The following is a 24,690-nucleotide window of genomic DNA, read 5'->3' as shown; positions in this document are numbered from 1 at the left end:
AAAAAAAAAAAGAGAAGCCAACAGGTTGATCTGGATTACATCAACGGTTACACCCTCCTCCGTTTAATGAACATAGGAGAACAGGTGCTTGTAATTTATTAGCCAACCCACGAGCTGAGGAGACAGGAATTAGCCGACCAAGCTCCTCAGCGTGCCACTACTCTCCTTCCCTTTGAGGCAGCAGCAGCAAGAAAACTTCATCTCTTTTTTTTTTTTTTTCTCTCCCTTCCCTCCCTTCTCCTCCCCTAGAGCTGCAGAGCCACAAGCTGAGCATGACTAACCCTTGCAAAGCCTTCACTAGTGGCTCCCTCTCCTCCTGGGAGGTGTCAGGGAAGATGAGCAGAGGAAAAGCAGCCAGCACGTCCCCAGATCGCCTGGGCCGCTGCAGCCCCAACGGCGTGGCCAGCAATGGCTACAGCTCCCTCAGCCTCCACGGAGATGGCGGATACCAGAGCTCCTCTTACTTCTCCATCGACGGGAGGCTCCTGGCTCCCGTGCACCTTGATATCGACACCGACTTCCAAGCCATGCGGCAGCAGGAGACGGAGGACATCAAGCTGCTCAACAACCAGTTTGTGACCCTAATCGAGAAGGTAAGGCGAGCTGCTGAGGACACGGCGCAGTGTGGGGATGAGGATGGTGGCGGGGAAGCAAACGCTAACCAGTCTGGCAGGGGACTTCTGGAGGCCTTCAGCTAACCACTGCCAGGCTCTGAATATCAGGCTAATTACCCAATTAGTTATTCCTTCGGTGCTATCTCTTTTGACAAGGGCTAGCATCATCCCTAGGTAAAGCTGGGCCACATCTGTGGTCAGCAGCAGCGGGTGGCCTGTGTGTCTCCTTCGCTGTGCCTGTCACCCCCTGGGTGACCTCTGCCACTGGGGACCTGGCCCTCCCTGAGCACAGCAGGGTGGTGGAGGCACAGTGCCGGACAGAGCAGGCCTTGGGCTCCTGTGGTGGACAAACAGCCACGAGCAGTGACGCTGCCTGAGGTGGCCGCTCCAGTTCTTCTCTGGCTGCTGAAAGACAGCTGGAAATTCACCCCTGGAGGTGCAGAGCGGGCAAGGGAGACCCCCCCCAACACCTCCCTCCTCTGTGTTTTTTACCGTGAGGGGTTGCACGCTCAGCCAAGAAAGTGTCGCTTTCATCTCTTAAGATCCATGAGAAGGCAGAAGATTTTCTCAAAGGAAAACAACTCATCCAGCCGAGGCAGGTTTCTGCAAAGCCCTGGTGCTCTGTAAACAGATGGTAATCTCCTAGGAGGATTGCTTCACTGCAGTCTACAATACAGGCTCTCAATGCCAAGCTACTACAGCTTGGGATTTTATTTATTTATTATTATTTTCTTTAAGTCTACCTCTAAGAGGACCTGAGTTCACACTGGGAAGGAGAAGGGCGGGGGGGACCATCTCCCATAGCATCTATCCCAACCGAATAGTTGTGTACCCACCACACCCACATGTGCAAACAGGCGGGTGGTGGTGCCAGGGGGCTGACCCTGCATGGAGGAGCAAGGCAGCCTCCACGTCTGTGCTTTTCTAAGCACTGATTTTGGCAATGCAAAGCTAGAAAACAACTGCTTTGGAAATCACCTGGATAGGTTTTGTTGCATGTGCTGCTGGCCTGGTCCTCTGACTATCCAGAACAAGAGGGATGCGTGCACGTACAGCCAGCCCTGCTCAGAAACCAGACCACAGGAGAAAGGATGGGAGCAGGGGAGATGGGGCAAGACCACACAGTGACAATACATACGTAAGCCAGACCACAGGCACCAGCCTGTTCGTGCAAACAGAGATGGAAGAAGTGACAGAGGCTCCAGATTTCACGATAAGCCCAAGCTGGTGGCCTGCTGATAAGCACGGGCCCGATGGACAGAAGATACAAATGCTCCACCTTAGTTAGGCGGCTTTGTCTTCAGCACTTGCAGCTTCTGCATTTAGCTTTGAAGGCTGCAGCTTCAAGTGGCACGTAAGTGGTAAACTTCAACCATCTGCCTCAGGCTCTCATTCCAGAAGAAAGTAATGACACTTCCTTGTCACAGAGAACTTGTCTTTTTAATCGGGAATTCAGATGGTCTCAAGCCTGAGCGGCTAATTCCTCAGGTAATTGACAACAATAACTTTAGGAGCTTGCTGCTGATGGGCTTCCAGCAGGCTGTTCCAGATCTGCTCGTATTTCCTTTCCATTTGCTCCAGATATGTCCAGGTGAAAGACAACGAACAGCCGAGGAACTACGTCCCTGTTTGAGGCCCTGCCTTTACCCTGAGCAGCTCAGGTGCAGAGGCCTCCAAGGACTACGCTTTGGTCACTTCTCTGTTCAGTCATGGTCTTCCCAGGATATGAGGCCAGATTTGGGTGATTATTCTGCTGCAAAGCTCACATTAAACGACTTTGCAGGAAAGGATGCTGTATGAGAAGCCAAGATGAAAGCAGTTCAGCCCAGCGGATGGGTATGGCTTGAGAACAGGAAAGAAACTGAGAAGTTAAGGGGGAAAAAGAGCAACAATCCATTAGGAGCAAGGTCAGGAACTGAGACTTGATGTGAGGGTCAGTGAGAGACTTAGAACAGCAGCCAATGCAACCATTTACTATTCTAGTAGCAAATGGGGAAGCTGCCTTAAAATGAGAAGTTGTTCTCCACAGCCAGTCCCGCGGGTTGATCCCAGCCCTGCTGACCACAGTCTTCTGAGGGATGCCCTATTGCACTCCCTAAGATGCCTCAGATGAAGAGAACAAATGGCCCAATTGTTGACAGGTAGCCCCGGAGGCCACTTCCTCATGCCACCTGTAATGCCCCTTTCTGGCTCCGCCACAGCATCACCCTGCAGGTACGCAGCCTCACGCATGCACACAGAATGTGACACTGGTTTAGAGCCAGGACAGAGCAGACAGTCACCAGACTGGACGACCGACTTGATGTCTACAGACATGTACTATGTTATCAGGAAAAAAAGGATTAGGTCTCTAACAGCGAGACCTGGCAGATCTTAAAGCTCCTACCCCTTCTGCTAATAACAGACTGCAAACATCTGAGAACTGCTTTGCTTGGCTGCGCTACGCTCCCGCTTCTCTCTCTGCTCAGATAAGCAGCTCTTTGGGAAAGATGCTGTCTCTCACCGTGTGCATCTGTGAAGTGCTCAGCAGCCTCTCACCGTGTGCATCTGTGAAGTGCTCAGCAGCAGGGAACTGCCTCTTCAATTCACTGATGCTGCTTGTGGCCACAAGAAGTTACACAGCCTCCTGCGCTCCACTGCTCTCGCCGCGCAAGGCATCGCTGAAGCTGCTTCTTTGCAGCGCAGATGCACTTATCTCAGCATTGCATCATCTCCATGACAGAAGGTTTCTGCAGGCAACCGACAGCTCAGAAATCACCAGCCAAAATGCAACTGAAGGAGTTTGGTTTTGTTCACAGAGCAATGCGACAGAGAAGTAACAATTAAATAATTAATTAAAGCTAGTCAAGAGCTTTGAAGATGAACACTGAGCATTACTGTCCAGATTGTGAGTATTAGGAAAGAAGAGTGCCAGATTTGAATAGTGGGTGGATGAGAATGCAATGTATCCTCTCTCAAGCAGACAGGCACACAGAGACCTCACATGGAGCCTAATTATTCACTCACTCTCTAGAGTTCCCATAGTTCTTGTCCGTGCTGCTTTGCAGTACAACCCAGGACTCTGATTCACCGCTCAGGCTTTGCCATGGTGTAATCCTACAGATCTGAAAGGAGTTATCTTTTCTGATGTTTTGAGTTTGTGCCACTCTGAGGCAGTAAAATCAGAATCCCATTATACAACACATCTATGCATGAGCAGTAGTGAATTTTCAGATTTTATTTCTTACTTTCGGAGGTAAAGGGGACTAGCACTGAACAATTGTTATTTTTCAGCGACTTAATAAGAGATGCTCTTTCACTTTGATGTGAGCATGACCTATCAAGAAATTAAGCAGCACGTAACGTATAAAACCTCTGCATGTCCCAGACCTGTTCTTTAGGGGGTTTCTCCTTTTCACCTGGAGATCTCAGCTAGGTCCAGCAGCTACTCCAGAGGTCTCCAGACCAGAGGCACTCAGTCAGTTTTGCTATCAGCTGTTGGTGTTGCTGAAGGCTCTGAAATTTCTTCGGCAGGTCCAGTGCCTAGAGCAACAGAACAAGATCCTGACAACACGGTGGAATTTCCTGAAGGACCAAGATAACTCCCACTCCGAATCAGACATGAAGGCCATCTACGATCAGTACATGAGCAAAATGAATCAAGAGATGAAGGCACTCAACTATGAGCAGGAAAATCTCGAGTTGGAGCTGACAAAGGTCCTGAGCACCATGGATAACTTTCGAAGCAAGTAGGTATAATCCTGGTATATCCTTGGATGTGCAAGGGGGAACGGGTTAAGCTGCGTGGACAAGGAGTAGCGTGGCACTGATTTAGCACAGCCAGCCAGTTATTCCGAGGAATAAACAGAACTGTGCATTTGAGAGGTTGGCTTCCCAGCCTCTTCCTAACTAGAGATGGAAGTAACCCATAGAAAGCAAATCATCAGGACATCTGAGAAATGCCTCAGACCAGAGTACATCTCTGGGGAACAATATTACCAGGAATGACAGCCAATAAAACAAAGAATTATTTATTCTCCACATTGTTATCACAAACCAAAACTTCCTCCCCAAACTGTTTTATGGACTAGGCTACTTAGCATTAACAAACACCCCCTCTTTTCCCTATTCTCCCCACAAAATTTAAAGCAAAATTCTGCTTTGACCAAGGAGTCAAATTCTTACCCAGAAAACCTCTGGACAGAAAATAGGAAGGCAGCTGGAAGTTTAAGAGAGGGCCAGCTGCTGAGCGCTTATCGCTGCTTTTGTCAAGAGCTTCGAGATCTTCTGATAAGAAGATTGGAGATGCTCCGTGGCTCATTTAAGAAGACAATGCTCTCCTTATTATCGGTGTCATTTGCATACCGCACAGATGAATCCACAATTAGATACTTTCCCTTACAGTTACACCCAGCTGCCTACACAAGCTCTCTGGAGCCTTCCGTGCTGATTTGTAGCGACGACCCACCTGTGGGCACTGTCAAAACAGAACAACAATGCTAAGGGCCCACCCCTCCGCTGGCACTGATAGACATCGCTGTAATAATAGCCCAAACCTGTTCCTGATGAACAAAGCGATGCATAAATAATAACAGTGCCCTTCTCCAGAGTTTAGCCCAAGGATCTTAAAGCTCCCTGCAGACCTTGATTAAACCAGCTGCTCAACGTGTCTGCAAATTAGGGGAAGGACTGATACCTCCGCTTTATGGATGGGGTAACGGGGAGACAGCAGCTGCATGGGGCGAGCTGGTGGCAGAGCAGAAAGAGGAGCTAAGAGGTTGGCTCTTGACCTTATGCTGAAATCATTATGCTCAGCATCTTTCCAGAACTGATGCACTTATGTACAGATGCCTACAGATCCCTGAGTTCCTCGTGGTGGGTGCCCGTAATTCATTTGGATGCTGGTTTCACTAACAGACTTGGAATCACTGCTGCTTGCTTTGCTGACAGGTAGCCACCCTGAGCTTGGATTTAAGCCAGAAGAGGGATTGTGCTATTTAAATGTTTTAGGAAAGGGAATAAGACCTCAAGACCTCTCTGGGGCACTTGTTCCTCCTTGTACATCCCCTGGGAAGCAATGGCTCTGTGGCCATGCTGTTACAAGAGATACTCCTTGTTTTATTCTGCGACAGTCAGGAAAACCCAGATAGGAAAATGGTCAGGCTGGTAGAGAAACATCAGATCAGTCACACGTATCTGCTCTCACAGCTTGTACCCTCATTTGTTCTCAGTAATTACCTCATTAATTGCCCATGTCTGGCAATTTATTTTTATGAATTTAAATGAATGTCTGCATTTATTTCTCAGCCCAGTTTCTTAGGGATAAAGGTGCTTAGGCAAACTGGCTGGCTGTGTGTTTCCCTCCTAATTTCTGATCTTGAACAGTTTCAACCTAGTTGGACAAACGGGTAGACAAGACAGATATGCTTTACTGCTAGAAATTCAAAGCCCACGACCAGCTAGAGGAACAGGACCACCCCCCAACCCAACGTACACAGGGGGTAAGGACATTGCATGTAAACCTGCACGGGATCAGACAGCAGAGAATCCACACCGGGCACCAGTTTATGAGCAGTTAATGGCACAACTATTGGTCTTGGGAAAAGTTCCCGCTTTGTGGGACTACACAGCCACAGGAAAATAGCCTTCGGAAATGACACTTGTCCTCCGAGCGCTCTTCCTTCACTTACAGAGCCCTCCCACTCCGCTTTCTATTTGTGAGCTGCAAGGCACAAGCCCTGCCAGGGTGGCCTAAGCAGCAAATAAGCAAAACCCACCCTGTCATTGGGTGCTGCTAACCCCCGAAGCCAGCGCTGGTGGATTTCTGCGACAGTGACAATCCGCTGAGCTGCTCCCGGCCACTGGTGATTCACGGGGAGAGAAGTGCTGCTTCTGCTGAGCTTTCTCCAGGCAGCAATCCAACCCCGTCCTAACCCACACTGGCTCTGTTGAATCCTGCAAGACAACTGCCTCAGCCCAGTTGTTTTTCTGGAGCGAATGGTCTACTTAAACCATGCAAATTTTGGAGGCTTCCAGCTCTTGCAGAGGTTTCTTTTCCCAAGGGAAATATTTTTGGGGAAGCAGAAGGTAGTAACTCCACTGGCAATTTTAATTGGGCAGCTGCTCGTCCCTGCTGTGGCGCTCCAGACATAGCCATGCACGCAGTGGTGCCCAGGCAGGCTGCTGCCCAAGAGATCCTAAGTGAACCTGCCTGTCAGTGCTCCTCGGGAAGGCCTTGATTTGTCTGTCTTTTCTGTTAAGGGATTGCTTTCCAGAAGACACACAGGAGACTTAGCTAGCTGGGATGTTTTCACCTTCTCCAGCTTCCTTAGGGTAACATTGACCAGCGTCAATTCTCCTTTGTCACTGTTCCAAAGTGAGAGGATGGAGAAGGGACAACAGAATAAATCGAAGGCCGACACAGGGTCTCAAACCCTGCTTCTTTAGGAAATCAAGCTAAAAATCAAATACCAAAACATATTCGAGTAGGACTGCCCAGGAGTGAAGCTTTTGCTTCAGCTCCCCACGCGTGATTTGCACATGCAAAGAGCCATTTGAATGAGAAGGCAGGGAATTTTTGCATGTGCCTGAGCAACTCTGGGGTGGGACTAGAACACTGCAGGAAAATATGGGGTTGCCAGCCTTTGGAGGGGCCATTACTGAGACCCAGGGATTGTGACAATCAAGCCTTCCCCCTGAAGATTGGTCAGCCAATGTACCTCTGCCTTTGCAGCTGGTTTTCAGTGGCTCCCTCCCCCCTTTCCTTGCTCCACAAGAGAGACTGACTTAATTCCATGCCACCAGGCTCAGATCTATCCCACCACTGTATCTTCACCCTAAGGTAGTCTTGGAGGTGTGTCCGGAGAGGAACGTAGCCTGCCTGAAATGCAGTTCAGCTCTGATTTTGCTTCACTGATTATGGAAGGAGCCCAAGGCGACCAGACGCCTGTCTCAAGTGCGGCTTAAGTGCATGAAGTGAGATAGGATGGATTTGTGCCTTAATGCATGATTGCTTGAGGATTACCTTTAAGCAGATAAATGCTGTAATGTGTTTGTGGAAGGCTCCATCCCCATGTGAGTCACCTCCCGGCCGCCACGTCCCTCCGGAGCCGTGTGGTGAGCATGTTTGGCTTGCTTGGCCTGCTCCCTTTCAGGCAGGAGCGTTGTTTGTTCCACACGCAGGATTATGTCAGCGCCCGGCAATGTGCGAAGCTGCTTCAGCAGGCTGGGACAGACTGGGATTGGGCTGAGATGCCATGAGGATGAAGGAAGAGTGGCAGGCTGTAATTAAGCTCGGTACATAGTTACTGGCAGCATGGCTAACATTCCAGCTGAAGAGCAGAAAAACCAGACAGGTAAATCTTGTTAGCCACGCTGCCTGGCCCTATAAAAGCAGGCAAGGAAAGGGTGAGTTTAACACCATGGGGATACAAAAGGGGAGCCTTAGAAGCGCCCAACTGTAGAGCCTGTGACAATCAGATCCCTCCTGTGCCCTCGCTATCTCCTCTGTGGAGGAAGCAATGGCTCCAGGGAACTGTTTTCAATATTCCGGGTCAGCTCCCAGGCAGGACTCACCCCCTTGCCCTGCAAAGCAGTCCCCTGTGCTGCGTTCCCAATGCTTTTTCCTCTTTCTGGTAAAAGTTTGTTCAGCAGCAGAGCAGAGCTTGTAGCCAGAGTGATGATGCACCCGACCGTCAAACAACAGAATACGGCTGTCATTCCTGATTTTATTATCACTCCTCTGTTAGGAAATACCATTTTACCTCATTTGCAAAGATCTTAGCCCTCCAATTTGGTGACATCTGCAAGTAGCACTCAAAGGCTTAATTCCCAGCCTGGAAACGCCATGAGCACATTAGGGCAAGAGGAGCCTGAGGTGTCCTGGAAGCGCAGGGAAGCCAGGGCCTCCCTGGGAGCACGGCCTGCTCCGCTCTCAGCAGAATAGCCAACACACCCCTAGTGTGTCCTGCAGCACAGCGGGAGATACCAGACACCCATCACAGAATGCTTCTGGACTCATGCACGGCAAACAAACAACCCACTGCTGGTCACAGATCAGGCCCAAAAGAGACCCTGTGGTTTCCTGCTTGGATTGCTGCTCTCAGCAGCATCAGGGCAAGCCACACACTTGCCACAAGAGCCAACGAGGACTGGTGTGTTCCCTAAACTAGCCTCTCGTGCCTGGTGCCAGCCTTCAGGAAATGCATTTGCCCCAGACTAAGTCTTTGCCATCCTGGTCCTGCCATATCAAACCTGTTTTTAAACACCTGCAGGGTTGGTTCCCTTGCTGGATATTTAGCCATTAGGACTCCACCCTGTCCCATACGCTTTTTGTTACCTTCTGGTCTGTGGGCACTGTTTTCCATGAATTGCTTTGCCAGGTCTTCTGTTTCTTCACTAATCATGCTTACACTTAAGATAAGTTCTGATGCCAGTCCCGTTTTCTCTATTTTACACAAGCAAAGCTTTCTCCCTTGAGAAGCCTCTCAGGTTCTGAAGACTAAATGCTGAGGATACCTGAAAGAAACAGAAGAGAAAGGCTTAGGGTAAAAATCTGGGACTCTTTGGGCATGCAACTGGCTTTCACAGAGAACAGCTCACCACACCTCACTTTGCAGTGCCTGCTCTCTGTGGCAAATGTGAGGTAACCTGAGGTTGCTTAGCCCTCAAATTAAATCAGAGTTAAAGCTACCTCCTCTTACTCTTTTTTTTTTTTCAGTCTGAAAGTGCTAATGGTGTTAATCTAGAGTAGCTGGCATGTGGCAGCTTGTTACCCTCTCTCTTGTCCAGATGCCCATTCCTAAGAGGTTTCTCTCCTGCTGTTATTTAGGGGCAGAGGACGTCAAGTAGGTAGGATATCATAGTAAAAGCAGAAAGCCTGGATGTTAATGTCTGGGGGGCCAGCAAGACAATGTTAAGCAACCCAGAGACTCATGTGCAATTTCTGACAACTTTTTTCCACTCTCTTTAGATACGAGGATGAAATTCGCCTCTGTAGTGGCATGGAATACACCTTCATGGAGCTCAAAAAGGTCAGTGGCATGGGGAGCTTTTCATCTACATGGTCTCTACACCAGCTAGCCAGGAGCAGAAGAGCCCTTGTACCACTGAGGTTTGACAGGGTAATAAGGTCTTGAGGAAGACAGCGGAGTGGTGAACATGGTCACAATTTCAATAGAAGTTTAGCAAGTCTGGGCTGCTTGTGGTTACAGAAGAGCCCCGTGGCTCTTGGCAGAAGCACCTGGGGGTCAGCCTGAGCCTGTGTCCAGCCACACCACGATTGCCCTGGCCAGACCTGGCCTGGAGAGCTCTGTACCCCAGACCCTCTGAGACAACACCTCTGCTCCCTGGCACGTTCCCTCACAGAATGACAGCACGGGTTGGAAAAAGCTGGAAATTGATAAAAGTGTTTGCTTTTGCTACCTGTTGCGTGGCCACACCCTGCTTAAACATCCCGTCCCAGAGGTAGCTGCATTTGAATATCAGCGCAAATGGAAGGCTTTGTGTGCAGTCTTTACATTAAAAAAAAATCCAAGGTGCAGGAATGCAGGATATTATTAGACAGAGGAAATGTTCTCCGCAAATTATCATTATGGCTAATTGCATGTTTTCCCTGACACAGTCATCAGCCAGTAAGGGCAGTTCTGGCAACTTCTGTGGACAGCATCAGTTTTCAATAACCCCTGCTTTTTGTGGTGAACAAAAGATGAGTGGGTACAGACCAGCCCTGCCTGCTTCCTTCTCCACCCTACCTATTTGAAACTTCTACCAAAGCTCTCACCCAAAAAAACAAAAAACAGAACAAAAAAAAAAACAAAACCTGCAGAGCTGAAGTCTCCACAAAAAGCCTCCCTGCTTGTAGAGCATGAGAGCAATTTCACAAGCACCAGGCAATAAACAGCAAGCAACACTTGCTGGGGGCATGGGGGCAACACAAGACTTCTTACTACGACCCAAAGACAAACTATTCATTAATTCACTTCAAACAAACTATTCATTAATACACTTTCCACCTCCTGCAGGATTTAGACGCGAGTACCTTGCACAGAACTGAGCTGGAGGTAAAACTCAACGGGCTTCAGGAGCTGATGAATTTGAAGAAAACCATCTACGAACAGGTAAAAACGCAATTGAGAGAGCAGCCCTGGCACATGTGCAAGCTTCTGTGAAAAAAAAAAAAGGTCTTTTTGAGGACATTCCCAATACAGAGAGGTCATTGTTCCAAGTTTGCACCAAAATGAGCACTCGCCTGGTAGAGTTGCAGCCAACTACTAGATAAAGGGCATAAAGCAGCATCTATCAGCTAATCCCCCTCCCTTAAGGGAGCCAGCTCCATAGGAAGTTTGATCAGGACGTTCCTTCTGCCCCACAGCTCTGGGAGCAGCAGCCCCCCATCAGTCCCAAACCCCCACCTAACCCCCCGCTGGCTGTGTTTAGCCTCAGCTCCTAACCCCTGCTGCCAGAGTTTGCCTCCAGACCTGGGGCAGGTGCTGAGCGAGCCGAGTGTTATTTTCTTCGGATGCAGAGGAAAGGCTCACAGCAAAACAGGACAAGCCACTGTGAACCTGGGAGAGGTGCTGAATGCTGTCGTAACCCAACCCAACGTGCTCCGTTCCCACTGGAAGGAGTACGCAGTCGGATGTGATTTCACCACGGGGGGAAGGATGCAGCGTCTGCAGGCCTTTGAACAAACCCAAAGGGCGCAGTGTGCCTGCATCTGCTCAAACGCTGATGTGATTTCAGGCACTTACTCAGAGCCTGTAAAATGCTACCGAGCAGGCTCAGCAGTGTTTGGGGAATACTAATGATTTGTCTGAATTCCACCAATACAAACAATTAAAATGCTTGGCAGAGGAATGCCATTACCCTTTGTGGGGAAACTGAGGCACAGAGAAGCAGAATGCCCTGCATAATGCCAGAAACACATCAAAACTCACAGCCTGCCTGCATCCAGCCGTGAGGCCTTACTTCTCTAAAATTACTCCTGTTGCAAGGCAATTACAGGGGTAGTCAGAAATCAGATCCTGCTCTGAATCCACGTTCAACACCCCACCCGGGAGGCTGCTGCTTTCCTTTTGAGCTGCTTTCTCCTAGGTCCCACACTGTTGCCCTCAGCAGCAGTCTACATTTCTTTTACAACTCCCCCTTTATGCACAGAAATTACCCTCCACCTCTCTTTCTCTGCTTGCTCCTCTCCACGGCTGGTTTTCTGGTTAGTCATTTTCTCGCCCATGCCTGTTGCTCTGACTGACATCAATGTACAGGCACATGCACCCAGCAGAGAGGTAAACGTGGGTGGGTAACTGCTTGACATCTTTGCTCACAGTATGTTAGCATGAATCAGAAGAAATCCCCAGCCTTGATCCTCATTAATAAATCTCTACTTTGGGGGTGGGTTTTTGTTTGGTTTGGGTTTCGTTTTTTTGTTGGCAGAGGATGCTCAAGTCCTTGCAATACACATGCATCTTCTCATATAGCCATTAAAGTGCTCAAAGATTAACAAAGAAGCTCAAAGACTGAACAACAGTAAGGAAAAAAATGCACTGATAATCCTGTTTCCTGTACGAGTGGTGGGGTACTGCTCCATTATTCATGAATCTCCACATCAGGGCACCCTTTGTTTCCCCAGTCAGAGGCAGACAAGGCAAACAAGGTACACAGATGCTCCTCTAAGAGATTAGAGGCTGCTGCACAAAAGGGCAGAACAAAAACATCAAGATGAAAGCTAAGAGATGGGGAGAGATGTACCAGGTCTCTTTCACGCTGGTGTAAATAAGAAGCTACAGAGATGCTGATAAGAGGGAACCCTTGCAGGAGCAGACCAAGGCTGGGGGGAGCTGCCAAGTGAAGGTGCACGCCATCTGCTTGGCAGCGAGGCAGCAAGCCCTGTCTTGTCTGCACACAAACCACCCAGGAGCGCAGTTTACAGGCATGGATTAAGGATCCTTTTTAGGTTCACTGAGGGGAGTCTGCATACATCGTTTGAATTCTTTTCCATAGAACTGTGACAGAGTCAGCCATCCAGAGCAAATACCCCAGTCAGTGATACCACAGCTTGTGTGCCTGTTTCTGACTCCCCAGGGCTGGCATGAGTTTCTCCAGCACATGAGAGCAGCTCTGGGGAGCAAAACAGGTCTGCCGCTGATAGAGGTGTTCAGAGAAGGGGCCTCTTTTTCCCTTCTCTTATTAGAGAACACTTGCTGTATTCTCTTACAGCAGGTAGCTTTGTTGACTACTTGATATCTCAGTCCTGTTCTCTTTGCCATTCAGGAACTCGAGGAGCTGCTGACAGAAATTAAGGACATCTCTGTTGTTCTGGGAATTGACAACACATGCAAGCTCGATCTGAGCAGAATTGTGGAAGAAGTAAGGGCTCAGTACGAAGCCCTGGCTCTTCGGAGCTGGGAGGAGGCTGAAACACTTACCAGGAGAAAGGTATTTGTCTCCTTATCTGATTGATACTGGGGAGAGGCAGGGAAAGAAGAAAGGAGATCAGCCTAGAAACTACAGGAATCAGCAAGATGTGGAGGGACAGAGCACTAACCCAGACCAGCTCCTCCTAATTCACATGTGTAAATTAGGAGCTGAGTTTCATTGCCCAAGACTCTCCACACCGTCAGTGGAGAAAGGCAAGAACATCTCCCAGTGGCAACGCAGCCCACCTAAGATGCAGCAAATGATCTTCCACTGGTGCCCCCTCCAAACAGAGGGAGCAAGAACATGGTTAACAACAACAGGGTGCTCTGTGCCTGGCGCAGCTACAGCCAGAAGACAATACGAGAATGAGCCCTAAATCCTTCCACACCCCTGGTATTTTTCCCCAGTTAGGTGTTTCTCCCCAGGGGCAGTGAGAATCCTCCCAGATTCCTTTGCTACAGCAGAGGAAGAACAAATAACCCACTCTTCCATCTCCCCTGCAGCTGAACGAAGGCAACACCCAGTCAGCCACCTATGGAGGTCACCTCCTTGACAGCCGACGGGAGATTGCAGACCTAAACATCCAAATCCAGAAGCTGAGGTCCTGCATCGTGTCCCAAAAGAGCCAGGTGTGTCCTGGGGTGGGTGACAAAGCTCTAATCTGCAGGTCTGAAACTACAGCACACCTAACGCCTCCACCACCTTCCTTCCCTTTGCAACACCAGTGCCTGTACTTAGAGGAGAATATCAAAGAAGCAGGAGAGCATGGGGAGACGGCCCTCAAGGATGCCAAAGCCAAACTGGTCAAGCTAGAAGAGGCCCTCCAAAAGAGCAAGGAGGATATGGCTCACCTGGTGAAGGAGTACCAGGAGCTGATGAACATCAAGCTGGCCCTGGACTTGGAGATCCTCACTTACAGGAAGCTCGTGGAAGGGGAGGAAAGCAGGTGAGCTGGGCTTCTTTGTGCTTGGACAGTGGGAGAGAGGCACACGAACATCTAGGGAGAAAGCAGACATCCCAGGCTTTGAGTCTGGTATAGGTTTGATGAAAAAAGAGTAAACCCCAGCTGCCCCCATACAGTTCAGCCCTGCTTCTTGCTCTGCAGTTTTCCGTAAGCTCTCGGAAGGCACCAGCACTCCTCTAGATGATGCTTGGCCCAGATGCTATTGAGTTAGCCTCCACAACCCTACCGTGCCCTTGGCTCTACCCACATAGCCCAGCTCCCTCCCTCTGGAATTGCAGGTGCTAACACCCACCTTCACGCTCTCTCCTTATGCCCACAGCATGGAGTCTCCAATCCCCACCGTCATCAGCGCCGTGCACTCCAGACCGAAGCACCGTAAGTGGTTTTCTTTGTACGGCTTGGTGAAGCTGAATGTAAGTCAAACACTTCTAAGCTTGCCCCCTCTCATATTCCCTCTCCCAGCAGTTTCTGCCAGCACCTTAAGGAACTCCAAGCTGTTTGCAAGAGGAACAGGCAGCACCAACGGGGAGATGAAGCTGAACGGAGGCAGCACAAAGACCCTGCCCTCTCGAAGCCTCAGCAGCGGCTCAGCAACACCTGAAGCAGATGCTTCCATCTGTGGTGCCCGGCCAAAGTTCAGCTCCCTCTCCTCTGAAGAATGCTCCTAGGAGAAACGGAGCTCCACAGCACAACCACAAGACTCGTTGGCATCTGCAGCCAAACGAGGCCCGAGTACTTTCTCCTGAACTCAAGCCAGCGTCCAAGGGATGAAGGATGAAAACCCACTGCAGGCTGTCTCTTTCGTCTTTGCAACATCCCAGTTAACATCTCTGCTACCAGTTACAAGCAGAAACCAGCCCAGGCTTTTAGAGCCTCTCCTACTCTGATACCCATACTGACATCTTCTCCCTCTCTAGGTCTGCTTCCCGAGAGGATTTGTATTCATAGCCTTTGAGATCTATCTATAGGAAACTTGGCAGGAGGGGGAAGTATTATCGCACAAGCTTTTAACACACTAGCCGCCAGCCCAGCCATTTTACCAGTATTACAAAATCATTCTCCCTGCTCTGTGTGTGCCTGAGAGGTGTTCACTGATGTGGAAGGCAGCGCCGAGCTTTCCACAGGGAGCTGGCGGAGAGATGCAGTCAGCCTGAGCCAGGTGAATTCACAACATCTGCATTTGCATGGCTGGTGACAAACAGGCTGGCTGCACTCGGGAATCCTTGCCTACTTCACAGTATTTAACCAATTCTACTGCCTTTTGGGTGGCCCCCCATTCTTTCCATGCCACCAAAACTAAAACTCCTCACACTTCTGATCACCTTCCTAACAGAGAGCACCTCCACCGGTCTCACCTACAGGCACCCCAGACTCCGCATGCAGTGGTGCTAGGTCCTAGAAATGGGCTTTTCTCTGGCTCCCATGTAAGTAAAACAAGCAGGACTTGTCTTTGTATTTATTGAACTTCTGGAGTGGCTTTTACCTTACCCAGCTGACACCAGCTAATGCACAGCAGCCACACTGCACCAGAGCTCCCAGAGCCAGCTCTGCAGATGCCAGCTGCAGTCCTGGCCTCAGCACAGGCATTTCTGGGTCCCTCTTGCACAAACTACCACGGACGGTGCCCTGCAGTATTCTCCTTCCTGAGGCCAGGCTCTGACCTCAGCCACTGCCACGCAGCCCAACTCGGGTTCACGGATTTTCAGTTCACAGGAGGTGTTACTAGTCTCTTGGTGTAATTCCACTGTGTGCATCACAGCATTTCCATGTTTCTGTAGGGTAGACAGCTACTGCAGCATCTCTGTAACCAGAACACCTGCTCTCTGGGGTTATGGCTGTTATAATAAAGTACTGAGTGACACGTGGAAAGCCTCGCATTGCTGGTTTGCTCTGAACTTCTTACCTCAACCCACCTGAAACGGCAATTCCTTCCCCAGTTGCCGGCGGGCCAGGGCTGAGGACCCTGGCTACCTTCTGGCAGCAGAATGAAGCTGAAATTACTTCCCAGGCAATTTGCTTGGTGCAGATCCCCAGGGAGAAGAACGGGGGCTGCGGGGGCTGGATGGAGCCAGCAGCCAAGGCTTTGGGGAGCTCATCACTGCTCTGCCACCAGGGGACCCCCAACAGACAAAAGCCCCCAGAGGTGCCAGAGGACCCGAGATGGGGAACGCCTCTGCCCTTTGCTGCCCACCTAAGAGCAATGCTGAGCTTCCAGGGTCAGTGTAGCAGCAGCAGGGTTGGGGGCTCCAGGCCAGCAGCTACAGCCCCCAGCCCTTAAATCTGCTGGTGGCACAGCCCAAGGCTCTTGGTTTCCCCAAATGGTTGGGATGGGAAAGGGGGAAGCCCCAGGTGAGCTCCCAGGGGTAGGAGCCATCGCCAGCTGAGGAAGAGACGGAGCTTTAGCACAGAGCTTCCCCCTGGAGGCAGAGCCCAGCAGAGCCCTTCGATGAAAGCCCTTCCAGGCAGAGGCACAAAGCTGCGTTTGTGCAAGGCTGCGCGACACCAAAGGCACACGGAGCCCAGAGGATGGCTCTGAACAGCCCCAGCACCCCTGGGTGGCAGGATGGGGCTGGGGCGCTGCAACACGGAGCCCGCGGTGTCCAGGGTGAAACCCAAACGCGAAGGGAGGGCTTGGGAGCACTCAGCCCAGGGATCTGGAGGATGGGGAGCTCGGAGACTGTGCTCACGGCCAGGCTGGGGAGGGCAGGGGCTCGGCAGCAGCCCAGCCCTGTGAGAGGAGCGCTTCTGGCTGGTTCCTCGCCCTCCCACACATTCCTTGGCTGCTTCCGAGCCCTCCACTGCTCAGGGGACTGGAAGCAGGACTCTGGGATTCAGCTCACTGCTCTGGGACCCAGGAAGGATGGGCCTTCTGCTAGGACAAAGCAATTCGCTATCTCACTGCCTCAGTTGCTCTGCTGCTCCTTGCCTCAGTTTCCCCACTGACAAAGGGGAAAAAAAAAATGCTATCAAGCCACATTGTGCTGGACAAGGATTTCAGGCAGCAGGATGATTCCTGCAGACCACTGATGGAAGCTGAGCTATGCCTGAAATGGTTGCATGCCTTTGGGACACCCCATCTGCCCACACACCTGTCCTCCCCCCTCTGCCATAATACCCCTTAAGCACTGAATTCATCTAAAGGACCTGCCCCTTCCTTAGGGCTAATTCCTGCAGTTATCCTGACAGCAGAGGGATGGCCAGCCCCAAACCCAGCTGCTAAGTTAGACGGGGATGTTCTGTAGCTTTTTTTTTTTCTCCTTATCAAGCAAAGGGCATCACAACCCGTGAGTGCTGCTGGAATAGCAGGCAGTGCCATCAGCTCAGGACCTCAGAGCTCCCTTTGGGGTGGTGGGGGCAGTCCTACAAGGGCAAGGATGCTGAGCCAGCACAGCAATGAACAGCGTGGCCGTCAGATTCAGCTTCTGCTAAGGGGATCTGTGAAAAAGAGGCAAGCTCATCCGTGTTATCTGGTGAGCTACGTGTGCAATCCAAAGCACAGCCATCTCCTGGTAAAGCCGTATCAGTTTCAAGAAGCTTCCCAGAGATGATCTCAAACCCTGTCTGGAGCCAAAGATCGAAGCGTCTACCCCAGCATGGGGAGAGGAGACATCAGATGGCCAGGACGTGGCCCAGCTGCAAGCCAAGGCCCAGGGCAAAACGCGGGGACAGATAAAACTGTGCTGAGAGCAAGGGGCAGAGCAGATTTCAGTGGTGCAGACGCTGGCAGGGAAGATCAGCGGGCAAACATTCGCGTCTGCACAACAGCAACTGGGCTGGAGTCCAGCAGACAAGCCGGAGCAGACGGAGGGAAGCGGCAGGGCTCCGCTGCTGTTTTCCAAGCGGGGAAAAGTCTGAGCGCAGACCACATCTGAGGGCACCGCATTCCTGGGCCGCTGCCTCCCGGGGTGGGGAGCACCCAAGTGTGGGCTCCTGGCTCCCTCTGCCGGGCAGGTGCCACCACCGCAAGCACTTCCCAGGAGGATCCCACAGCCGCCACGTCCCCAACCACCCCGTCCTGCCCAGCCCAGCCTCCCAGCACAAAGGGAGAGCAGCTCCCAGGCAGCAAAAATCAGTGCGCAAAGCACGGTCGAGATCTCTCCCTGGATGCTTTGGGAGGCTGTGGTAGAGGCTACGAAGGGAGGCTGAGCCACCGAGGGCTGCCCGACCCCAAAACGTGTTCCTCACCCACCAAGAACTCACGGCCTGGTGGAAAGCACACCTGTAACCCAGCCTGGCTGGCCCCGTTCGTTTCGCTGCTCACACATGCAGAGATCTCACTCCTTCATAGCCCACACACACTTGGAATCAGCCTGGGGAAGGTAAATTGGTGCCCAGCGGAGTAACCAACAGCTCGAAATGCCTCTCAACCAGATGCCATCGGTCGTGCCTGGGGGTCGTGCTTGTGAAAGAGGCCACGAGCCCTTTATGGCCTGTAGAAAGTAAAAGTCCTCATTATTTTCAAGCAATAGAGCTAAATCCTGCCACCAAAGGCTAAAGACAAAGAAGCAAGCCAAGCTTTCCCTTGGAAATGCAACCTCCAACCCATCTGCCCCCCAGGGAGCAGCCGCCCAGCTGCACGTGGGACCATTTCTGGTTCTTCTCGTACCTCCTGCCCCTGCAGATGCAGCAGCAGAGCCCACCAGGTCCCGTTTAAACGGGTCACAGACCTGGGCTCGATGCAGACAGCTCCGTGTCCTCCCCGCAACCAGGCCCAGAGCTGCAGGTAAACCTAGACGGGGGAAATCTGGGCAAGACAAGCTCGTGCCCTGTGCCAGAGGGGCAGCAAATCCCTCCATGTGCTCCATGGTGCTAAATGTGAGGGAACTGAGATGGAAACGTGTTCCCGGGGTCAGAAAGGCCAGCCCAGAGCTCCAGAGGCTCTGCACCTTGTGCCAGAGAGCAGTGGTGCTTCTCCAAAAGCGCCCCCAAGCCCCCTCACTCTCCAGCCCACCCCAGCCTGCCGGTCCCAGTTCACCCCCAGCAGCTCCAACTGGTTCCAGCTCAGGTCGGGAGCAGCTCCAAGAGACAGAGGGAGAAAGACGGCTCCCCCAGGCTCACCTCCCAGGCCTGCCACCCTGCACACCCGCTTCCAGGGCCCAAAGTGGCTCACCTCAGGAAATCAGCCACTGGGAATAGGAACTCCCCCAGTTCTGGGCAGAGAGAGGAGCCATCTCCCTGCTGCCTGTATGATTTGGACAAAACTGCCTCAGTTTCTCCCATGTGTCCACAACCTAAGGTGGAATCAAGGTTTTTTTTGTTTGTTTTGTTTCTGACTTTTGTTTTGTTTTGTTTTCCCGGGGGTTGTAGGTAAGGGGGTAGTGTTGTAATTCAGTTTTCCTAACCAAATGCTCAGCCCAGGGCACAGAGCAGGCAGTTTAACAGGCAGGAAAGAGGCTTAACCAGCAGGGAGGCAGTGATCTGCACCATCACCACCACCTTCCCAGGCACCTCAGCTGGCGAGATTTCCAGCCCTGACCATGGGCACCCCCTTGGTTCTCGGGGGACCCCAGGGGCACCCCCCTGGCTCTCGGGGGACACGATCCAGCCGCGCTGGCTGTGGCAACCAGCCTCACTGCAAGCCCCAGCCATCAGCCATGCTGCAAAGCAGGCGCCGCAATTGTCTCCGGGGCACCTGGAGCAGGGAGGGGAGAGCAGAGAAGGTGGAGGAAAACACGCCCGACCCCATCAGCCCATCCACACCTCTCCACGCGTCCCTCGGCAGGGAGGAGCGGCCGCCGGCGCTGGCTTTTTTGACCGTATAAGGCCAAGTTTTGCTCTCCGTGGCCAATCCGGGGAGGAATGCGAACGCCCGAGCCGTGCCCAGGCTGCCAAGGCCCGTCCTCCCCTGCCCACGCCCTGCCTCCGCGGGCAGGTGTGCTGAGCCCGACCTGCAGCAGGGGAGGGCAGGACACATCCCCACGAGACGGGGGGAAATTCTGCCCTGTGTGAATGCATCGCTGGGGACAGGGGCCCGCTTGGGGCTGTCCCCTCCTGCAGCCCTTCAGACTCCCCAGGGCACCCGAGCCAAGCTCAGGTTGCCCGCTGTGAGGTGTGGTTGCCCGCAGTGCAGCCCCTGCATCTCAACAGCCTCGCTTTCCTTTCAGCTGTTCCCAATTGTTCACCATCCCAGACACGGGAAAAAGCTCCTCTTCTGTCCCACAGCCCTCCTGGTTGCTTGGACTCCATCTCCACCCGTGTCTCGTTAGCTCAGGGCAGCCCTGGGGTCTCTACCTCACAGCCAGTGCCTGGGAGACAGCAGCCGGCAGGAGCCTGCTAAGGGAGCTTCAGCTCTGGGACATCCTCAGCCTGCCTGTGGAGCAGGGGACTTCCACACATTGTCCCATCACAGCTGGGATTCCCAGCGCTACCAAAACCAGTGAGCAGCAGGGCTGGCAGCCTCCTAGCCCAGCAGCTCCCAGTCCTGGTACTGGGGTTCGCTGCCTCAGCCCTGCAAGGAGCGAAGGACAAGGTTTGCACCCATCACTTAGAGCCCCCAGATTAGTGAAAAGGAAAAAAAAACAAAACCGAAAACAAACACCCCGACACAGCCAGGAGGGATGCAGGAGAGATCCTAAGCTGCCAGCGCTGCAGTCCCATCTCCAGGCCCCGGCGCCCACCTCTGCCGCAGCAGCACACGTGCCAGCTCTGCTCTGACTCCGCATGCCAGCGCCCTGACCAAACGAGCCCAGGAATTTGGAGAAATCAGCGTTCCCTTGTTGTGCTGCCAAGATTCGGTACCCGCCTGCCAACAATCCTGGTTAGAGCGGGAGAGATTCCAGGAGAGTTGTGTCAGCTCGCTGCCCTTGGGCTGACGGGGTGGGAGTGCCAGCAGGTCCCACACCTCCTCCTCCGGGCATGCCAGGGACTCACAGCAGCTGCTGCTTCAGTGCTCTCCCCACCCAGCCCAAATAACTGCATTTCCACAAGGCCGTCACGGGTCTGGAGGCAGCCTCACCTGAAACAAAATGGCAGCAGGCTTGGCCATCTGATGTTTGCCCCTATTTCACGCTGCGCAGCCCTCCAGGAGAGCAGAGCCCCAGTGTGGGGGCAGACAGGGTGCGGACCAGCTCGTGTAGGAGGGCAATGTTTTGTTCCCTGGAAGGCACGAGTCCAAACCATGGTGCTGCTTCGTTCCCAGCTCCTCCTGAGCTACCCTCCCCACTCTGCACACACCATTTATGCTACAGAGCAACATCAGCCAGCGGCAGGGGGAGGCTGGGCAAGAAGCAAAAGGGCACTGGGAAAAGCAGCAGCTCTGCCCATGGCTGGGAACATGAACGAGACTATCCTGGCCTGGCAGGAGAGCAGCATGAATTGGGGTCTATGCTGGTGCTAACCCCCAGCAGGTCTCAGCAGAGATGGGGACATTCATCTCTCCACCGTAGGAATTCAGCTCATTGAAGCGTGGCAAGGTAACCCTGTCCAGAGTGCTGTCGTGATGCCAAAGGCAGATTTGTGCGAGCTGGTGGCCATTTCACTGACCAAACAAGGTCAAACAGAAAGAAGGTCACATCAGTGATCAGGAATGAGACTCTGCAGCTCAGATTGGGCTCTGTTTGTACCAAGTTTTGTATGCTCCAAGCTCAGCATGGCCCAGGGCCTGTTTATAACCTCAGACCCATCGCCTTCGCCCTGCAGAGATGTTAGCCAGATCTATGGGACAGCTTTCAAGGTGGAGCCCAGCAGCACATCGCCACATGGACTGCACACCTTCACTAGAGGCTTACCTGGCTAGCAGGTGCCATTAGCAGGGAAGACCGGGTCCCTTCTGTCCCTGCAGACATCAGTGACCACAAGCTGTACCTGGGGTTCAGAGAGTGCTCTCTGGATGCTGAAGTCTCAGCTACCGCCTCTCCTCTACTAACTTTAAGCACGGCTACTCCAGCACCTCACATCCCTCAGAATCCTCACCAGGAACACCCAAGCTCTCAGGGGGAATTTCAGCAGCTCGGCCAGGCAGCCCCCAAACCCGAGGCAGCAGATGGAGCCGAGATGAACGGAGGGGCCTGGGTGAGCTGGGGCAGTGCCCAGGGCGTAGGGCAGGGTAAGAGAAAATATTTGAGATCGCAAGCTGGACGAGGTGAGTCATGCACAGGGACAGGCGGCCCGGCTGCCGGAGCTGCCTGCTCGACTCCCCACCCCTACCTGCACGGTGGGAAGGAGCTCACCGTGGGAACCGCGCTATCACAGCAGGCCAGGCGAGTACGAAAACATGGCTGTTGCTGAGAAGAGATTAAAACTGTCCATCTCTGCAAAGCAGCGCCTTAGCACGAGGAGCGAAACCCCCGAGCTCAGCAGGTCTAGGTGGTGGAGATTGGCTGCTCGGCCTGGCAGGATCCCCGTGGCGATCAGCCAGGTATTCATAACATAATGGGAACGGTGCTCACCCGTTCCTGCTGGGGCCTGCGTGTGTTTGCGAGATCTCACCGACACACCCTTCAATTCAAGGCTCTGGAAAAAAAGCTCAGCACCTGGGGAGGAGCGGGAGAAAGAGAAGAAGGAACCACTTCAGAGCTGAGGAATCCCGGCTGTGACTCACCGCGGGGGCTCTGACGCAGGAAGCAAACAGGGCTGGGAACGCCGGGGAGAGGGTCAGGGCAGGCTGCCTGCAGCGCTGTGAGGGGGTGCCGTGGGGCAGGGCAGCCCCCTCTGCCGAAGGACACCTCCTCTGGACCCCCTCAGCACCCAGCCTTCTACGCAAAGGGCAGCTGGTGCCACAGGGCCTGACTTCTTGCTCATGGAAATGGCCCTGGCCATTTTTCAGCATTAGCAGGCCTGGTTTCCCACATACCCAGCTCTCCCACGTGCAAGGCTCAGAGATCGACCCCAAGAGTGCCCAGAGCCTCCTTCTTCTCAAACGTTTCCCACTCTGGTAGTGTCCCAGTGCAAAAATCAGACCCTATGTCTGAGAGCTTTGTCCCAACACTTCCTGAACTCCTGCAGCTCGGTGCCATCCCTGGGCAGCCTGTCCCAGTGCCCGACCACCTCCGGGTGCAGAACCTTTCCCTATCCCCCAGCCTGACCCTCTCCTGTCCCAGCTCCATGCCGTTTCCTTGGGTCCTGTCGCTGTCCCCAGAGAGCAGAGCTCAGCGCCTGCCCCTCCGCCCCCCTCGTGAGGGAGCTGCAGGCCGCCATCAGGCCTCCCCTCAGCCTGCTCTGCTCTGGGCCGAACAAACCCAGAGACCTCGGCCATTCCTCACATGTCCTCCCCTCCAGACTCTCCACCACGTTTGTCACCCTCCTTTGGAGGCTCCCTGACAGTTTTAGGGCCCTTTCATACTGCGGCACCTACACAGCGCAGGGCAGAACACTGCTTTGGAGCTTCTTGTGTACATTACAGGAGTTAGAAATACAAGGCAAAGAGCCAAGTAACACCAGCTAAATCCAGTGCTCCAGATCTACTCTGGATTTACACCTGCCTGGTCCCACTGGCCTCAGGAAGGTGTAAATCCGCATTCCCTTTGCACTTCACTGGTTAGAAGCCTGCTTAGTTTCACTGAAGTTGGTGCTGCTGCACCAGTTTCTCCCCCCAGCACAAGGTCTCCCACTGGGTGGAACTGTTTCAAGTCCTGGCTCTCGATAGCAGGGGAGCATGGAGGAACAGTTGCTCTTCTCCTAGCTTAATCTGAAGCTTTAGCCTACCACCAACAGAAAACACTCAAAAACTGAAACCCTGGAAGATTTATACATTAGACAGCAAGGTACAGTGCTGGATATGCTTTTCTTTTAGAACTGTGGACTGCAAGGCACTAAAAAAACAAACAAACAAACAAAAACTTAAGTTCATTTAGCCTTGGATTTGCTCAGGAACCTGAACCCCTGTGGCACGCAGCACATTTTCCCCTCTCAGGAGCTAGACCTGGGCTAGCAGCACACAAGCCCTTTGCTCCCACAACTGGATTCTCTTCACCCTCCGTGCCAGTGCTTTCTGCTTTCCCCAGTCCAGTCTCAAGCACTCCGAGGTGCTGTGGAGTCCTCGGCCCCTCTTGACTCTGGATGAAAGACTCCATCCATGCCACGCTGGCAGCTTCCCGGACAGCCAGCTCATACTTATGACAACAAACACCTACGGGACGTGTTCTGACCTGAGCGCTGAATTCAGTTCTCCCTGGAGGATTCGCCCACGTACGTATCTGGAGCGTGCTCTGCAGATTATACAACACATGTTATCTAGGGCAGCAATGCCAGCAGGACCCAGAGAAAAGCCCTTAGCTTTGCACGGTCCTGGGGGATCCCAATCGGACCATGGTAGAGGATTCAGTGGCTGGCACCACTGGAGTTTCATACAAAATGCCTGATCGTAACCCAGAAACGTGAACTTCAAATTTTCTGAAAGCTTCTTAGTCCTTGATGAGACCTTAAGTAGGGTTAAGAAACTCAGGGCCATAGCTTTGAATGAATAAACTAGACCTTGACTGCTGCAAAGCCCCAGCCCTCCATACTGGGAAAAAGCCTGGTTCCCAACTGGAATTGTCTCTTGGCTGCATCTCCTATTCACCACTTGGTTCTGGGAAGGGTCAGCATTTTAATCATCCCGTCCTACAGCAGGCTGATCTGTTCCAACCCCATTGCCACTCCAGCCTGGCCAGACCCCCAGTTCTTCACTCATGAAAGGAAGACAGCTCACGGCAGCCTGGCTGGGCTTGTCCATCCAGGTCCCCCAGCTGCATGAGGAAGAGGCAGCATCAGCCCAGGAAGACCCATGCGGCTCCTGAG

The 24,690-nt window shown here is 52.6% G+C and overlaps 2 protein-coding genes across 3 annotated transcripts in view; one reads left to right on the top strand and one right to left on the bottom strand.

Moving 5' to 3' along the window:
• Window positions 1-226: 226 nt before the first annotated feature.
• BCDIN3D (BCDIN3 domain containing RNA methyltransferase) overlaps window positions 227-24,690 on the bottom strand; it is a 37,928-nt gene continuing 13,464 nt past the window's right edge. Inside the window, exons 4-5 of the transcript XR_011090332.1 lie at window positions 3,181-9,110; window positions 227-3,145 (exon numbers count right to left, since the gene is read on the bottom strand). The gene's annotated coding sequence lies outside the window, so the exon portion shown is untranslated. The remainder of the gene's footprint in view (window positions 3,146-3,180; window positions 9,111-24,690) is intronic.
• On the top strand, window positions 273-15,895 carry LOC137845944 (keratin, type II cytoskeletal 80-like). Of its 2 annotated transcripts, none has more exons than XM_068663491.1 (9): window positions 273-593; window positions 4,128-4,342; window positions 9,565-9,625; window positions 10,616-10,711; window positions 12,864-13,028; window positions 13,514-13,639; window positions 13,736-13,956; window positions 14,294-14,349; window positions 14,437-15,895. In XM_068663491.1, the coding sequence occupies exons 1-9, from the start codon at window positions 273-275 to the stop codon at window positions 14,640-14,642; spliced, it is 1,467 nt and encodes a 488-aa protein (XP_068519592.1). In that variant the 3' UTR covers window positions 14,643-15,895. The 2 variants fall into 2 exon arrangements, with proteins under 2 accessions (XP_068519592.1, XP_068519593.1); XM_068663492.1 differs by having other exon boundaries at window positions 14,440-15,894.

The sequence above is a fragment of the Anas acuta genome, chromosome 29 (assembly GCF_963932015.1).
Source record: "Anas acuta chromosome 29, bAnaAcu1.1, whole genome shotgun sequence".
NCBI lineage: Eukaryota > Metazoa > Chordata > Aves > Anseriformes > Anatidae > Anas > Anas acuta.
Note: the sequence above shows the minus strand (reverse complement) of the source record. Positions and strands in the feature narration are given on the sequence as shown.

Excerpts from the sequence above, each read along its gene's own strand:
- LOC137845944 (XM_068663491.1), top strand. The coding sequence starts at position 273 with ATGACTAACCCTTGCAAAGCCTTCACTAGTGGCTCCCTCTCCTCCTGG. Across the intron at positions 9,626-10,615 it reads CCTTCATGGAGCTCAAAAAG|GATTTAGACGCGAGTACCTT; the intron begins GTCAGTGGCATG and ends CACCTCCTGCAG. Across the intron at positions 13,957-14,293 it reads GTGGAAGGGGAGGAAAGCAG|CATGGAGTCTCCAATCCCCA; the intron begins GTGAGCTGGGCT and ends TTATGCCCACAG.